Source organism: Neovison vison, chromosome 7, assembly GCF_020171115.1.
Source record: "Neovison vison isolate M4711 chromosome 7, ASM_NN_V1, whole genome shotgun sequence".
Lineage (NCBI taxonomy): Eukaryota > Metazoa > Chordata > Mammalia > Carnivora > Mustelidae > Neogale > Neogale vison.
Genome location: NC_058097.1, coordinates 110931788 through 110949747, shown reverse-complemented (window position 1 = coordinate 110949747; position 17960 = coordinate 110931788). Strand labels below are relative to the sequence as shown.

Below are 17960 nucleotides of genomic sequence, written 5' to 3'. Positions count from 1 at the left end.
CACGCCCCTTCTCAATGTTTAGAGTCATATTAGATACCACCACCGTCACACCGTTCCACCCTGATTTTCTCCCTTGCTTTTTATCACACCAACTGCTAGGAAATCCAGCTTCATGCAAACAGGATGCCTTCCAAAGAAATTCAGAATGAACTCATTTTGGAACCAGAACTAAACTAAAGATAGCACTTGGCATGATGACCAACAAATACCAAGTACCTTATGTTAACCTCAAAAAACTTAAAACATCCCAGAGTGCCCCCTGGGAGTTCACTACAGCACTCCCTAGGTGCCCTGCTGCTGAGTTTGAGAACTGTAAGGGCAGCATAACCAGCTAAAAAATTTGTAGTAAAAGCTCAAATAAGACGAAAGCATCTCTACCTCACAGTTGATTTTTTCTCCATATTCTGTGAAGGCTGGAGCCTGAAGGAACTCCCAGGTACCCCCTTTGTCAAAGGTGATGACTGATCTCATGTTCTCTTCATTCATGGAACCGTTAATCAGAGTAGCAATGTAGACTCCTTGCAACCCTTCCACGCGGTGAAAGTCGGCAAACGGCTCATTTGCAAAATACCTACAGTAAGAAGAGAAAATAAACAGCTGTGAACCTGAACTGATATTTCCTTGGTGTGTTTTTATTGTAAATGACATAAAATTTAACTGTTGAGAAGTACAAAGTTAAGCAGCATTAAGCACATTCCCAATGTTGTGTTGTACCAGCATCCCTATCTCGTTCCAGAATTTTCCGCATCTCAAAAAGAAACCCTGGACCCACCAGCAGCCATCGCCCCTTTCCCCTGCCCACCCCCAGGCCCCGGCAACCACCACTGAGTTTTTTGTCACTACAGATTTGCCTGTTCTGGACATTTCATATACACGGAAACATGCTTTTTTTTATGGTTCTTTTCCCACAGCGTAATATTTTCAAGATTCACCCATATTGTAACACAAATCAGTACTCCATTCCTTTTTATAGATGAATAGCCTTCTCTTGCTCTTTTTTTTTTTAAAAAAACGTGCTTGTGTTTTAGCTTTGAAGGCTAAGATGCTTATTGGATCAATAAGTCCTCGCAGGGAGTTCAGAATGCTGACTACAACACACAGAGCTGATGACAGGGTCACAGCTTTCGCTTCACTGATGAATTCACCCCAAATCCTCCAGTGAGCCTCGACGAACAGGAACAGGAAGCCAGACTTGGAAGACACTAGTCAAAGTGGCGCGCTTACAAGTGGCAGAAATCCAGCACAAAAGGTTCCCCCAGCCACTGTCCACATGCCGACAACTCATTCTCTGATGCCCTGACAGACCCAAGCCCACGGGGTTCCTCTCGGAAAGCAGAGCAGAACTCCTACCCAAGGAAGCAGGATAGAGAGCAAAAGCGGCTCTAGAACCTTGAGGTTACACTTCTTAATAGTGAAACAGAGAATAAGGCCCTCTCAGGGGGGATACTGGGGATACGCTGGGATACTGATTTCACTGGGAAGCCGCTATACCCCGAAATGGTCCATCCATCCCTAATGGAATGAATTTCTGAGAAGCGCCAACCAGAGTTCACACATGGCTTTTAACTGGACGTGTGTCCCTTGTTTAGAAGGGTTCTGAGCCACTGGGCTGTGTAAAAAAAAAAAAAAAGAAAGAAAGAAGGAAAGAAAAGAAAATTTTAATTAAAAAAATCACAGAACTGGGAGCCTGGGTGGTTCAGTGGGTTAAGCCACTGCCTTTGGCTCAGGTCATGATCTCAGCATCCTGGGATTGAGTCCTGCATCAGGCTCTCTGCTCAGCAGAGAGCCTGCTTCCACTTCTCTCCCTGCCTGCCTCTCTGCCTACTTGTGATTTCTCCCTCTGTGTGTCAAATAAATAAATTAAATTAAAATAGAAAAACAATCACAGAACTGCTTTTTTCCATTATCCACTGTAGAGATCTTGAGCTGGAGGAGTGCTCTGTCTCCTCAGACAGAAGGAAGCATACTACAAGCTCGGAGGCAGAAAGGAAAATTTTTAAAAAACACTGACAGAGCTACTTCAGACTAAAAGACCGAGCAAAATCCTAAATAAGATACTGATGTTGAGACCAAATATTCTGATATGTGGTTTCCTTAGGTCTACTGGAGTTGTTTTTCGGTTGCTTCCTTAGAAATCAGTTGAAGGTCTATCACCCACCGGCTCTCTGTTCATCTGTTCACCTCAGCGATGGAACCCATCATTACGAGGCTGCCACCGTCAGGTTCAAAGGCTTCCTTCAAACGTGAAGGAGGGTCTGGCTTTCTCTCACCTAAATGAGCTCTGCTTCTTCCCTCTGGTCACTCTCCTGGATTTTTGTCTTTCGGTTCCAAGGTTCTAGAAACCTGTTCTCTGTGCCTCACACGCTCACATGCCCCCAGACTGTCCTGTCAGCTTCTCTGTGGTCCTATGACAATTCACCTCTCCGTAAGTGCCCTCTCTCCGTCCATTTTTCTTACATTTCCTCTCACCAGCCCTCAGGACAGCACTTGTCCCCTGCTCCCTGGACAGCGCCCCAGGGCCCCTAGGCCACCCTCCTGCAGAACCCAAGTCTGCCTCACAACGCACAACCTCCTCCTCAGATGCCCCGCCAGGCCTGACATCTCTCCACACCTGGTCCTCCACACAGACACCACTTGCCATGAGATTTTTTTTTTTTAAGATTTTTTTTTGACAAAGAGAGACCACAAGTGGGCAGAGAGGCAGGCAGAGAGAGAGGAGGAAGCAGGCTCCCCGCTGAGCAGAGAGCCCGATGCGGGACTCGATCCCAGGACCCTGAGATCCCGACCTGAGCCGAAGGCAGAGGCTTAACCCACTGAGCCACCCAGGCGCCCCTGCCATGAGATTTCTATTCCACACATCTCACTGATGCCAGGAGCACCCCGTTAAGAATTCTTTCTCCAGTCCTCTAAGCAAATTAGGACGGGTTCCTTGGCACCGCACTTGCCTATTGAGTTCAAAGAACAACTCATTTCAAATACCACAGAAAGGCTGTGTTTTGTTTTGTTTTTTTCAAATCAGCCTGCCCACATAATCTGCTAATTCACCCTTATCCCATTTCATCTCGCTGAGAGGCAGAAGCAGGTGACAAGTTCACTCACACGAGCCCCTGTGAAGATCTCCAGGCCCTGAGATAGAGTCTAAAGAAAACAACCAGAAGGCTGAGCCTATGTGGTTCTGTGAACATAGACATAAAACTCTCTCCAGTTTCCTAACGGGACTGTACGCTCTGGCACGGCGGGTGCGACCTTTGTGACCACAGAAAGAGCCGTGTGCGTCTACGAGAGGGCCACAGACACCGAACTGGGCTTACTACTTCCTGGGGGAGCTTCTGGCTCCAGCTCTGCCCAGTCATGAGATACCCATCCCTCACACCCCCCACACGTGGAGGATCCAGAAACCTTCGGCGAGCTCTGATTTGTCCACTCCGTAGCAAAGGGCTCTCAAACGTGGGGGGAAAAAAATCAGAGTCTGTGAAAAGCTTGAGGAATAATGGGCTTATAATTTTAATTATTAAAAAAGTAAAGAGGGGCGCCTGGGTGGCTTAGTGGGTTAAGCCTCTGCCTTCGGCTAAGGTCATGATCCCAGGGTCCTGGGGTCAAGCCCCACATCGGGCTCTCTGCTCAGCAGGGAGCCTGCTTCCCCCCTCTCTCTGCCTGCCTCTCTGCGTCCTTGTGATCTCTCTCTCTCTGTCAAATAAATAAATAAAATCTTTTAAAAAAAAAAAGTAAAGAAAATATTATTCACCCGTAAAAAAGGAATAAAACACTGACAACACGCTCCATGTGGACAAACCCTGAACATGTGCAAGGGGCAAGAGGCCAGATCCAAAGGTCATATTATGCTGTGATTCTGTTTACATAGAATATCCAGAGAAGATTAATCTACAGAGACAGAAAGGAGATTAGTGGCTGCCAAGGGCTGGGGTTGGGGGGTGGGGGTACGCTAAAAACTGCTTAGCAGTAAGGGGTTTTCTTTCGGGGAAGTGAAAATGTTTTGGAATTAAAGCTGGTGGTTGTACAATACTGTGAATGCCCTAAGTATCACTGAGTTGTTCACTTTAAAATGGTTCAGCTAATGTTCTGTGAATTTCACCTCAATAAATTACTTTAAAAAAACAAAACAAACACGAAAAGAACGCAGAAGCCAGCCCAAGTGCCAGCCCATTGGCAGCTGCCAGGCTGCCACTGACCAAACCAGAAAAACCTGAGGCTGAATAATGGTAGGAATGGTTTACAACACATTAACATGCACCAAGTAATAAATAACTCGTGAGACTATACTGGGAGGGGAAAAAAAAAAAAAAAAACATTAGGCATAGAATAGGATATACCTCTGAAAGAGCCAAAACAGGGCCTGGAAAAGCATGATCAGAGACCAGGTAGAAAGTTCTCCCCTCAGGTCCTGGTGAGTTCAAATCCAAGGTCCTGCTCTTTTCCTCAACATCGGCTCCGCACCCAGCCCTCCCCGACTCCTTGACTCAGCCCATGGCCATCATTCTGCCAGCGGCTCAGCCCAAGCAACCGTGGGCCCTTGACTCTCCAGAGACAAGCAGCCAATCTACCAGCAAACCATCAGAATTTGCCCAATTCCGTCATCTCTGCCGCTACTGCCCTGGGCCCAGCCAACAGCAATCCCTGCCCGCTGGGTTGCCGTCCCTCCCCCACAGCCAGCCTTCCTGCCCCCACTCCCCGGCTCCTGGACGTGGGCCTGCTTTGCACACAACATTGAGGACGGCTTCTTTAAAACACAGATCACCTGAGTGCTCGTCTGAGATGACTGATAACACTGTCCCTTTATGTTTCAGGTGCTTCCCTTTATATCATGCAATTCACAATTTTTTTAATGGTTAAAAGAATATAACAGGCTAAATCAGATGATGTCCATCTTCTGGTCAAAACCCTGCATATTCCACTTGGGAAAAGTTCTTTCCATGTCCTCGAAGGCCTTTCACAAACTGAGCTTTGCTCTCTCAAAGCCTGTCTCTTGGGTTCTCTCCCTCCCTCCTCCTCCTATTGGATCCACCCTGATCTCCTCCTTGCTCCTAAAATAAACCCCCAGAATCCAATCTCAGAGCCTCCGTGCATGCTGTTCCCTCTGCCTGCAGTGCCCTGCCCCCGGCACCTGCCGGCTCCCTCGCTCATGGAACTCAGGCACCTGTTGACATGTCGGCATCCTCGAACAGCCCTCCAAGACCAGCTGGTATGAAGTACCACACTCCCAGTGCCCTGTCCTCTTAATTTGGTTCACTTTTCCTCCCAGCACCTACCACCACCAGGCAAATTACACACCAGTTTATGTTCTGTCTTTCCCCCAACGAGAACAGAAGTTCCACAGAACAGGGACCGGTTTTGACTTTTCATGGCCGGACACATTATCTCAGTGCTGTGCCCGAAGAAGGGCTGGCCCCGCGCAGCAGCGTCCCTGCTGAAAGAGCTGGTGACTGAATAAATCACCAGGCTGACAAGAGACCGTGGACGGCAATGCCACGTCCTGTGACCTGGCGGTCGTGGCCTTGGAGCTGGACCTCGCTGCCCAGCAGCCAGCTCCAGCAGAGGGCTCCTTCCGAGGGCAGACAGTGAGCCTCACCACAGTCAGACGCCTCACAGAGACAAGAGAATAAACGCACTCCTGGCCCTCAAGGGTCACAGGTTGTTCATCCCTCCCGAACCCTGGACTTCCCCGTAGCCCATGGAAAATGCCCATTACTACAAAACAGCTCCAAGCCCAGAGGCCCAGAGGTACTGATAAAGGACGGACAACACTGGTGTCTTTCCACAGACATCCACAGAGCAGGACTTGCAATTATAGTTAAGGAAAAAAAAATGTTCATGAACCTGTCACTTGGCGGCAAGACCCTCGGGGCTCCCCACGCCAGCTCACCCCGAGCTGACATTTTCCCAGTGCCTTTTCCCACGGGCTCAGAGACCACAGAGCCAGACAACTGAAGAGGAGGAACGCAGGGAGTGGCTGACACGGGCTGTGACCCTAAAGGTCACCAGGACCGCCATGCTCACCCAGATCACCTGAGGGGCTTTGTAAAACCTTCAGAGTCTGGCCGCACCCCAAACTGGCCAAACCCCAAACCGGGCATCGGGGTTTCTGACAACTCACCACTGGAACCCAAATGTACAGCTAATGCTTAAAAACACCCAACTTGAGGGCACAAGTAGTGCTGATGTGAGACAGCGGGTGAGGGACCCACGGCGTCCTTACCTCACCAACGTGTCACCACCGGCCCCTCCCGGGCTGTAGTAGAGCACGTTCTCCAGGGACAGGGAGAACTTCAGGCCCTCTGCCTCGGAGATGTATAAGTTGGTGCGGTTGTTGCTGTGACTGACGCATACAAACACCTGGTCCTCGGAGGCATCTGCGATGTAATATTCCTTTAGAATCAAAAGTCGAAAGAAACACAAGTCAAAAAACACACTCGCGCCATGGGCTTTCCCTAGACCCCCTGAAGTAACGATTTCCCAAAGTCCCAGTGACAGGTATGGGCCCAGAGCCCACAGACAGCTTCCCAAATCCTGGGGAAGGTTGGCCAATTTTCTTTTTGGAGGAGCTGAGGCTGCCAGGTTGCTGGAGCAAGCCTCTTCCTGGCGAATGGGGCCTAAAAGCAGGGACCACTGAACTCCATCAATGACCTAAAACCTTCCGTTTAGTTCATAATGTCTCCATCTGCTTCCCATGAGGTCTAGCATTACTACCAAGTACAATACACATTCATGTGCATTTCCTTTCCTTTCATTCTCTCTAAGGTAATAAAGGAAGAAGATGGAAGCCGTAAAAAGCAAAGAATGGACAAGAATGTTCTCCACCTGAGCTCCCAAACCTTCCACCACACCGCATGCTAGTGGCAAGGCCTTCTGACTGTGGGCACTTCTCTGATGACCCCAGCCCACGAGGATCCTTCCTATCGATCTCTCCGTTACCATACACACATACAGCAGCCAGGCCTTGGACTATGTGCGGCTTCCTCCTCTGCTTGGTTCTCTGTGTCTCCAGCCTCTGTGTTTCTAAAAGGGTGGGACCCAGCTCTTATCTCCTGTTGGAATCTAGCTGCCTACAGTAAAGCAACAGAGCATGTCCCGAACAAACCACTCATGGTCACCAGCACCCCATTCCTTCAGGACTGACACCCTGAGCCCACGGACTCTGGTCCCAAACCTTTCCACCCATCCGCCTCCACTAAAGCAAATTAAAGCTCCCATCCCACCACTTTGAAAGTGAACAGGAAAAGAAACAGATCAAGATGCCCAGAGTATAATGGTTCTCTCTAGGGGCCGATCTCCAAAAGTGACTTCAGAGAGCCTCTATCAGAGATCGAGCTACCCAGAAGGACATCCCTGCGACACGCTCCCGGTGACGCCTGCAGAGGGACAATGACACTTCTTCCCACCCCCACAGCGGACCCCACTCACGTTAATAGGATGCCTTGTGACAAACTGGGCTGGGCGCATAGGCTTCCTGCCAAAAGAGACCCAGAGCTGGACCGAAGATGGCTGCAGACTGCCCCAGAGATGCTGCCAAGGAAGAGGAGGAAAAAGAAGTTAACGGTGCCCTATTACAGCTACTCAAATAAGTGAAGAAGGAAAGAGTAGGGTCAGACCCCTCCAAGTCTACAAAAAATGGGGAACACAGGGTGACTGCAAATGCACACTTTTGCAACATCGCTGTTTGCTCTGCAGCTCGGGCTGCACTCACTTGGTTCCAGACTGCTGGTCTGCAGCAGGCACCAGACACCCCCCGACACCAGATGAGGATGAAGGGAAAAGGGTCCTGCGGCTGAAGCAGAGTGTGGGAGGGGGGGTGGAGGCTTAACCGGGCAGCCCCCATGCCCACCCAGGGTGAGGTCAGCCACACACGGCACACATAAAAACCTATTCCCTTGTTCTTTCCCTCCTATTTTCAGGTTAGAGGCATACTTGAATTCAAGGGCTTTAACTTGCACAAAGAGGTGAGGAAATTTTCACTGATTCTCTTTTGAAACCTTTTAATAACTTCTCCCTGATGAACATTTTTGCTGGAATATGTTCTCTCCAGTAGGGCCCAGGGCATGCCCCGTGAGGTCAGCCCCGTCACATTGTGTTTGAGAGATACTGGAGCACAGCTGGAATCTCGAAAATGTGTACAAAAGCACTAGATTAAGAGCTGGCTGTACCACCTCGAGAAGTCACTAAGCCTCTCTAGGTCTCATGCATTCATCTATAAAGCTGAGAAGCTGATTAGGCATGGGATTCCTGTCGATGGGTTTCCAGGGTCCAGGCACCCTATAAATACACAGGCAAACAGTGTGATAAATGCAGCCATTCATCCTGTCGGGGAGGGACACAATCTTTACTGGATCCTCAAAACGGTCAATGATTCAGAAAAAGGTGAGAACCACCATAAAGGCTTAATGTGGGTTTTTCCAGCTCTGAACGTATGGGGCAGTGAACAGAAGCCAAATGGTGCACATCTATCCAGACAGAAAGGGACACACACCATCATGTGGACAGAATCACACACGGGCCTATTAAGCTGATCAGAATATTGGGATCACCAGCTGGAAGGGGTTCACATCTGGCTTCATTTATCCTTGATCACGTTGCTACTGTTACTACAGATTTTAAATTCCTATAAAGTATGAAACATACCAATTTCTCTTAACTATAACTGAATTCCCTGCACTAATATATGTCCAATAGACACTATGTAAAGAGCAAGCTGATGAATGAGTGTGAACACACACACACATATTCAAACAAATGCTTAAATGTAACTTATTTGAAAGAAGCCAGGTAGGGAAGTACAAGACTGTCTTTCTAAAATGTCACATGGAAAACCATGTTAATGGCTTGTACTCAATAGGAGGCCAGAGGAAACATGGATCTCTTAAAAGTTATTTAAAATTTAATTTTAAATTAAAAATGTAAAACATATTACCTGAGTGAGAAAACAGTGCCCAGCAAAACTGTCAGGCATAGATCCCAAAAGCGTTCCTTAAGTTAATAAAATTTTAAAGCTATTCATAAAGGTCAGAGGATCCATGTTAAGTTACCCTATATAAATCCCTATAAACATATATGAATACACAGATGTCCGTGAAACACACACTTTGATGCCTTAAACTTGTTCACTACCTCCCACTGTGGTTAAACCTTAGAAAGGAGCCACTTTTCTCAGTGACACCAGGATCTTAATGCGTGCTGTTTGTTGGCACAAGAATTGAGAATGCATACCAAGGTGAGTCTTCCTCCATAGATGCAAAAGTCAGAATACAAAGGTTGTAAGAAACTTCAAAACAAACCAAAAAAAAAAAAAAAAGAAAGCAAGCTCAAAACACATGCATCCTACTTTCCTTTGGGACAATAGTTCCAAAGCCTGGACAATTCAGGCTCACCCCTAAGGCTACTGTAATACTTTCTCGCCACGAAGAAACACATTAACAATTACACTGTGGGACACTGTGGATTGTCAGATAGACGTATCATAAGCTCCTACTAACTTTCCTTAATAAGCCATGGGTTCTTGTGGTTGCTGAGTTTCTCTTTACCATGATTATAAAAAGTAAAACATGGGGTGCCTGGGTGGCTCAGTCGTTAAGCGTCTGCCTTTGGCTCAGGTCATGATCCCAGGGTCCTGGGATCGAGCCCCACATCGGGCTCCCCGCTCAACAGGAAGCCTGCTTCTCTCTCTCCCACTCCCCCTGCCTGTGTTCCCTCTCTCACTGTGTCTCTGTCAATTAAATAAATAAAAATCTTAAAAAAAACCAAACAAACAGTAAAACATGCTCATGAGAAAGAAATACCCAACAGTACAGACGGCTATAAGGTAAAATGCAGGCGCTCAGCTCCCTACCCTCCACTCGCTCCTCCTGCCCTCCTCCCCAGGGAGTAACAGGGAACAGGTTCTCGGGGGTCTTTTTTTTTTTTTCTTTGTAATTTTATTTATTTATTTTGGCAGACAGAGATCACAAGTAGGCAGAAAGGCAGGCAGAGAGAGAAGGGGAAGCAGGCTCCCCGCTGAGCAGAGAGCCCGATGTGGGGCCCAATCCCAGGACCCTGAGACCATGATCTGAGTTGAAGGCAGAGGCTTTAATGCACCGAGCCACCTGGGTGCCCCTTTCATGGGGTCTTTGAGAAGTGTTCTGTACCATCACCCCAGGCATATTTATATAGTGACAGACAATGCTATACTTACCGAACACCCATTAGTCTTTCCTCCTTAGCAAAATGATATTGACTGCCACCCCAAATAAAGCACTGGGGTCCTCTGCCTTTTGCATAACTACATGTGGCCATGTGACTGAGAACTAATCCAGATCTGTAAGCCTAAATGGTGTGTTGGGTTTCTAGGAAGGCTGCTTAAAGGGACTTAATCAGAAGGAAGGGGCCCTACTGTGGCCTATCTGTCCTTACTCTTTCTGACTCTCGTAAAGACCCAAAGGCTAGTATAGATGTCCTGGACCATGAGGGAACGGTGAGGGTGGAAATCACTGTCAGGTTGGTGGGACAGAGAGAGGCCTGGGCCCCCAATGACACCAGGGTATCAACAAACCAGCCCTACATTGCCTGCCTCCAGGTAGCACCGAGGAGAGAAATATCTGTATTCATTAAGCCACTTTTCACTTCTACTCTGTTACCGGTAATTGAACACAATGTCAATTTGATACCTGCAATTTTATTTTCCACACACGATGCAGATTGTGCTAGAAATATTCTTGCGCAATTCAACCTTCTTCATTATCAGAGTCTCTTAGGCGTCTCTCATTTAACAGCTCATGGGCTCTGACGTGATTTCCAGAAGCACTCTTGAGTGAATATACCTGGATATATTACCTCTGTCAGAACTACACAAGAGTATCTGTAGGATGCCATTCTTAAAATCCCTACGTCAACATTTTCACTTTCAGCAGAAGAAAGAGCCTTCCTGAAAGGCTACCCCAGTTAATACACACAAATACTTCCACCGGCGTCCAGGAGGTATTTCAATGCTTCGGGTTATACCAGGATTCTAGGGTCTGAAAATGTAGGATAAGATCTTTGTTTCATTTGGTGCTTTCATTCCGATAAGGAAAAATAAATTGATGTAAGTTTCTGGAAAATGTGAATTTCAGAAAGTGCCCTTACATTTATGTTTGAGATTCTATCAAAGGAAATGAGAGGTCAAGGAGGGAAGAGCAGAGGGGAACTAAATAAACGACACGTTCTTGCCAAGTGAAGGCCACAGGATGTCACAGGGAGCTCTTCAACTGAACGTTTCGTGGAGAACAGCTGTCAGAGAGTGAGGGACCCCAAGGCACATGGCAGACAACAACACAGTCCAGAAGGGGCTTGCGTATTCACTGCCACCTTCTCCTCTGAAACCGTGACAAGAGATCAGCAAGACATCATCATCCACATTACTGCTGTTCATACTAAAATATTTATGGATAACATTTTATATATATTTTATATATACATATTTATGATTTGCTTTAAAAATATTCAAAGAAAGGGGCACCTGGGTGACTCAGTCGGTTAAGCATCTGACTCTGGATCTCAGTTCAGGTCTTGATCTCAGGGTTGTGAGATCAAGTCTCACACTGAGGTCCATGCTGGGCGTGGAGGCTACTAAAAAAATAATAATAAAAAACAAAATAAAATATTCCAAGAAAAAAATAACTCATGGGTACACTGCCGAAAAGAGATTAGCAAATGTAAATAATATTGAGGCTGAATGAGGGCAACTGTGGTGGTCCTATCAGTATAAACTGTGCTTAGACAGATTTGAAAACATGCATAATAGGGGCGCCTGGGTGGCTCAGTAGGTTGGACATCTGCCTTCAGCTCAGGTTGTGATCCCAGAGTCCTAGGATCAAGCCCCCTGTCAGGCTGCTCAGCGGGAAGTCTGCTTCTCCCTCTGCTTCTCCCCCTACTTATTCTCTCTGTCAAATAAATACATAAATAAATAATCTTTAAGAGAAAGAAGAAAAGAAAACATCCATAATGAAGTTTCACAAAGTTAATATTCATTGGAAGCACGTTGAGAACAGCAGAAAAAGGAACTCTGAAAATCCACTCATCCGAAAAGCAACAGGACCACTGACAAAAATTCTCCAAGTCAACTTTTTCAGAATTCGAAAAATTAAACAAGGCTTGCCAAAACCCAGAGAGCACTTAGTGGAGAACAGTGTCAAAGCTCAGCAGGAACAGCCGACTTCGTGGCCTCAGTCCCATCCTTTTCTTTCTGGCCCGGCGGTAGCCCTGGAAACCCACAGCCTCGCAGCTACGGGAACTGTGAAAACCAGCAGCCGCACAGCCCCTGCAGGGGACAGACTGTTGCCATGCCCAGCGTGAAAACCATGTTCTCGGGTCTTCTCTTCCTGCACATAGAGCTCCCTGCACAAACAGACCTATAGCCAGCTCGCTTACAGAAAAACAGAGACAAATGGCCTATGTTTCGCATCACAGCTGCTGGAGCAACATGACCGCCGGGAGCTCACAAAAGGCTCACTCATAAGCATGAAAGGAAAAGCTGAGGAAGTAGATGCTCCTGAGAGGCTTCAATACGCTGTGTAATGTTCTGGGGACTCTACAAGGTCACACACGCAAGAACTGTGAATATGCTCAGGAGAGCAGCGAGAAGGGCCTAATGGCTCATGGCTGGGTCTGTGGAAGCAGGAACCGAAGGCTAAGGCAGAGCTGAAGGCTGCACCAAAGGCAGGCTCCGCACCCACACTCTGAGGCCCTCCGCAAAGGCTACCAGAAGTATTGATTCAAAGCATTTAAGAAAAATCTCTATTTGATCATTAACTGAGCACAAAACCTAATTATCAAACATTTCATACCATCCACAATGAAGAGTACAAACTCTACAAAATTAATGCAGGAAACTCACAGACAAAACAAACATAGGCAACAGCAGGAAAAGGCAACAAAAACCATTCTGGGAAGGGGCTACTCTGATATGAGCAGCTGCCGCATTATATACCATCGAAAATGTCTGATTTTCAATAAAAGAATGACAAGATCAAGCAAACCACAAAGTATATTCCCTACATAGACACAGCTCACACACACACACACACACACACACACAGTCAATAGAAACTGTTTTGAGGAAGGCCCAGTATTAGACATACAGATGAAAAATTTAAATCCCCTATCATAAATATGCTTAAAAAATTAGAAGAAACCATGTCACGAGAATTAAAGGAAAATATGAGAACACAGTCTCACCAAAGAGAGAATATCAATAAAGAAACAGAAATTTGTACAGATACAAATTCTTGAGTGGGAAAGGACAATAAGTCATAAGAAAAAAATCACCAGAGGGGTTCAACGGGAGATTTGAAGTGGCGGGAGAGAGAGGCAGTGGACCTGAAGACACATTAATTCGATGAAACACAGATGAAATCTGAAAATATTATACTAGGAAAGAAAACAGTTATAAAAGGTCACATGGTTTAAGATACTCTTTACATAAAATGTCCAGAACAGGCAATTCTAGGAGGCAGAAATAGGTTTGTGGTTGCCAGGAGCTGGGAGGGGAGGGGAACGGAAGGGGGGTGTGGGGACTGGAATTATATAGGGGTAAACATAAACAACTTTGTGACTAAGTGAACAACCAATGAGCTATATACCTTAAAAGGGTGAATTTTACGGCATAGGAATTATACTTTAATACAGGTGTTATACAAATTTATATTAAATGTATTGGTATTTTAGTTTTATTTATAATTTTTTGGGGTTTTATATTTGTTTATTGTTATTTATAATGTGTTTGGGTTTTATTGTTACATATAAATTATATGCATTAAGCATCTATTTATACCTAGCTTTATGTTTACATACATTTAAGTAATGTTACGATTAAAAAAATTTGTTGGGACACCTGGGTAGCTCAGTCAGTTAGGCCACTGCCTTCAGCTCAGGGCATGATCCCAGGGTCTTGGGATCGAGTCCCGCATCGGGCTCCCTGCTCAGCAGGGAGCCTGCTTCTCTCTCTGCCTCTGCCTGCATTTGTGCTCTCTCTCTGAGAAACAAATAAATAAGTAAATACATAAGATCTTTAAAAGAAAAAAAAATTTGTCAATAGCTTGGTTTTGGTCAGCTCTCCTAAAAAATCATGCTCCAACTGTGGTCTACTAACGTTTCACGGATAAGCCCATAATCCTGCAATGATTACTAAATTTTCTTGTTATCTCTACAGTTTGAGACCTTAAATGAGCATAATGAAGATTAGAAATTGGTTTTCAATAGTGGTTGGTTGGTCAGAACAGCAAAAATACAAATGAGCTCTCTCGGGAGATCAGTGGTGTGCAAGATATTTGAAGCAGCCATTATATCCTAAAGATAATACTCGGGCATGAACAGCACATAACAATTTAAGGAGGCCTGTAACCTGAACTCTTAGGGGTAATGCCCATGACTTATCAAGCTTTTATACGAGAGGATTCTGGTTGCCTGATGCCAACTCAAAGGGTAACAGCATCTTGCCTCTACAACAGGGTTGGTTGTCTGTAAAGAGCCATACAGAAATATTTTAGAGTCTGTAAGCCATCCTGCCTCCATGCAATTATTCAATTCTGCCACTGTGACATGAAAGCAGTGATGGACAACATGTAAGCAAATGAGCATAGCTGTTTCAATAAAACTTTATTGACAAAAACAAGTGAAGGGCCATAGTTTGCCAATCTCTGCTCTAGAACATTGTGTCTGGATCACCTAGAACAAGAGAGGAGATGCTGTCAAGCCCAACATTGGGTCTTTGTTTACTGATATACATTTGTTCAATAAAGGTGTGGACCTGGCTTTCATGATAAGCTGATGGTGAAGCTACAGACTCACTTCTCTCCAACATTCGGGCAACTACTGCTATCCACCAGAAAGAATCTAACAGCTCTCTATTGCCAAGTTAAGGAATCAATGTTGGTCCAGCCTGCAGAAGTGCCTCATTGCTGCCATAATGGCCTATCATTCTCATGTAGACTATTAATATAAGTAAGTGAACTTCATGTCAAAAAACAAGGAATAAAAATCAAACTTGGGTTTAAAAAAAAAAATTATATATATATATATAATAAATATATATATATATATATAAATTATATATATATATATATCAATCAAAGGGGGAGGAGGGGCACCCAAGCAGTTCAGTCAGTTGAACAACTGACTCCTGATTTCCGCTGGGGTCATCTCAGGGTCTTACAGCTAAGACCCAAATTGGGCACTCTACTCCACACGGATTATTGCTTGAGATTTTCTCTCTCCTTCTCTCTCTCTAATAATTAAGTAAAATCTTTAAAAAAAAAAAAAAATCAAAGGGGCCTCAGACACAAAGCACATACGAAATAAGAGCCAGGCTAACAGGGCATCGGGGGATCCTGAAGAGTCTGACCCCGGCTCCAGTCCAGAATCCAGATGGCTGTCCCCACGTGTTCTAAAAAGCTAACTTGCAAAAGCACTGTAATCATTCATGGTACTGGAAAAAAACCAAAAGAGTTAATCACCCAAAACCGATTTTCTGTGGTTCCGCAATTAGCTCCTTGACTTTCCTAATTTGGTTTGAATCTGTTTAATATTAAGGTCACTCGGAATTCCCCAAACTCAGGCAGCCTGAGTGCTAAGCACACCCCAGATAAGAAGTTACACTTGCAAAAACCTCACGACACTCCCGCGGATAGGGTTATCCAACCAAGGCCAATGTTGTTTATCCTTATGGCTCAGCAGTCTAATGTAATAAAAAGGAAGAAAATAAAAGGGGGGAAAACACTCATTTTACCATGCACTGCTAGTTGGGTCTCTTCCCTCATCAACCCATCCAATCTACAATGATCCTATGATAACAGAACTATTATCTAAAGCTTCTGCATGGGTTTCTGGCCGCTGTGTGTGCATGTGCGCAGGCATCCGTGTGTGTGTGTGTGTGTGTGTGTGTGTGTGTGTGAAAGTGATAGGCAAGGCAAGAAAGGAATGATCCAGCAAAAGACCTAACGCAAATAGCCTGACAGAAAAAAAACTACCATAATTACAGTGGCTTTAAAAAACATTTTGCAAAGTATGTAATAGGGAACCTACCCACATCTCTTCTCTTCTCAGCTCAACCTTACTCTCTGCTTTCCTCTCTGGGGAGGTCCTCTCTCTACCCTTGAATCCTACCAAAGGGAGTGGCCTGCTTCTGCCTGACCAACTACCCACCATATATTTTAAGTGAGAATCTGGAGGAAAATATTACACCTGACTTTGGTCCCTAAGGTTAACGGTGATGGAAAGCAAAGCGCCGGCCAGTTACCAGAGGCCATCTTCGGAGCCTGAGATCAAGGAGGGAATGGCCCCCATCAAGAAAATAAGCTACGGCACTCCAAGAAAGTGGCCCAACTTGCTCTCCTCGGGACGGTTTTTCCCTTTACACAGGGCAGTACAGCCATCACTTGCAACTTGAGACAGTCGCAAGGCAAGCCCTGTTAAACAATCAAGTCTAGTTTTAAATGAGCAACCCCTCCCCCAACCCCGTTCCAACATCTGGCTCCATCCAAAACATCAAATCAAGGGGAAGACTTTCCCAAGGGCTGAGAGTTAAGCTACTTACTGACAGCTGGAAGCTTAATCACTGCTTTTCTTAGAGCATTAACTCCCACTAGCCAATGACTACACATTCTATTAGCCATGGAAATTAACATGTGTCCAAAATTCCCAAAGACATTGGCCTAATCTGAAAGGAAATCGGGCGGTGAGATTAAAGCAAATTGCCACGGAGCCCTACCTCTCCTTTCCTTGCTCTTTTAATTGGGATTTCAAAGAAACACGTGTTTGACAAGGATGCTTGATACCAGGAAACATCCACGTTCCGAGAGCCCAGAGGCATCCTGAAAGGTTGTCTGAGCTTCTCCACACCCCTGACCTCTTGGGACCATCCAAGCCCCAAGGGATTGTCCGTCTATGGCCAGTGCCCCTCAGTCAAGCTCCACGGGGCACCCAGATCCCATCCCTGCACACATACGCTCACCGGCTCGATCACAGAACGCCAAACCTTGGAAAGGAAACTCGGGGAAAGGAGATTCCACATTCCTCAGCGCCTTCAACTTACCACCACCTTTGTAGCAAACATGTACTTGTCCCGAATCTGAAAGTCCTTCACTTCCTCCAGGATCACTTCCTGGTTCTCTCGGGACTGGAAGAAGTCCGTACTTCGGAAAACCGTGGAGTAGCCAGAGGGTTCGTGCCGTTCCACGTAGATGGTGTTTGGCTTGTCATAGGGATCAATACCCCTGGAGGAAAGAGAGAAGTTACCTCGTTTAAGCAACAGGAGACACCACGGTTCCACCAGGCAGACAGCCAACTGGAACGGGGGGGACACGATGGCGGGATCTACAAATGATACGCTCCCAGCTACAAACAGAGCCCTGTGGTTGCTCCTTGGCTCAGTGGAGAGGTAAAGGGATCGCCCTTGGTCAAGTTTTGATGTTGTTACTGCTCTCTTCGAGGCGCCCTGGGTGCCCCTCCAGGCAAGCCTTGGCCAATGCTTGAGATGAGCGAAAAGAAGGAAAAGTAAAAGGCGGGGGGTATTTTGGAACCAATAAGCATGGGACTGCTCGGGGCTGCCGGTGAGTTTCTGGCCTCAAGCTGTAAAGCTCAGAGAAGGAAGGAGTGTGTTTTCCCAGGCTTTTAGAAGAAACCACATGAGGAACCAGTGAGCCTGACCTTGTGAACGGGCCCTGCCCTTTCTGTCTGTCCGTCCTGAGCCGCTGTTGCTGATCCGTGCAATCGGGACTCATCCTATCAGTACAGTCATGTTCTGTGAGGCTCCTTTGCAAACTTTCTCACATATACTGATCTCCCTGATACCCTTCAGAAATTCAGAGCTCACTGCTCCCCGCTCCCTGTGCTCTGTCAACAGAGCAGCCACCCCGCACGCACTCGGGACCTGCATGTCAAAATCCTACTCTTCCGAGGTCATATTCAAGGCCCCTCTTCCAGGAAGCCATCCCCCAAAG

General features: G+C 46.2%; 1 protein-coding gene across 5 annotated transcripts in view; it reads right to left on the bottom strand.

Annotated features, from left to right (window-relative positions):
* Positions 1–17960, bottom strand: part of SORL1 (sortilin related receptor 1) — a 147212-nt gene that overhangs the window by 94983 nt on the left and 34269 nt on the right. For all 5 annotated transcript variants that reach the window (XM_044258068.1, XM_044258067.1, XM_044258071.1 and 2 more), the window contains exons 6-9: positions 17054–17234; positions 7420–7521; positions 6215–6384; positions 379–571 (exon numbers count right to left, since the gene is read on the bottom strand). In XM_044258068.1, the coding sequence (XP_044114003.1) occupies positions 379–571; positions 6215–6384; positions 7420–7521; positions 17054–17234 (646 nt within the window). The remainder of the gene's footprint in view (positions 1–378; positions 572–6214; positions 6385–7419; positions 7522–17053; positions 17235–17960) is intronic.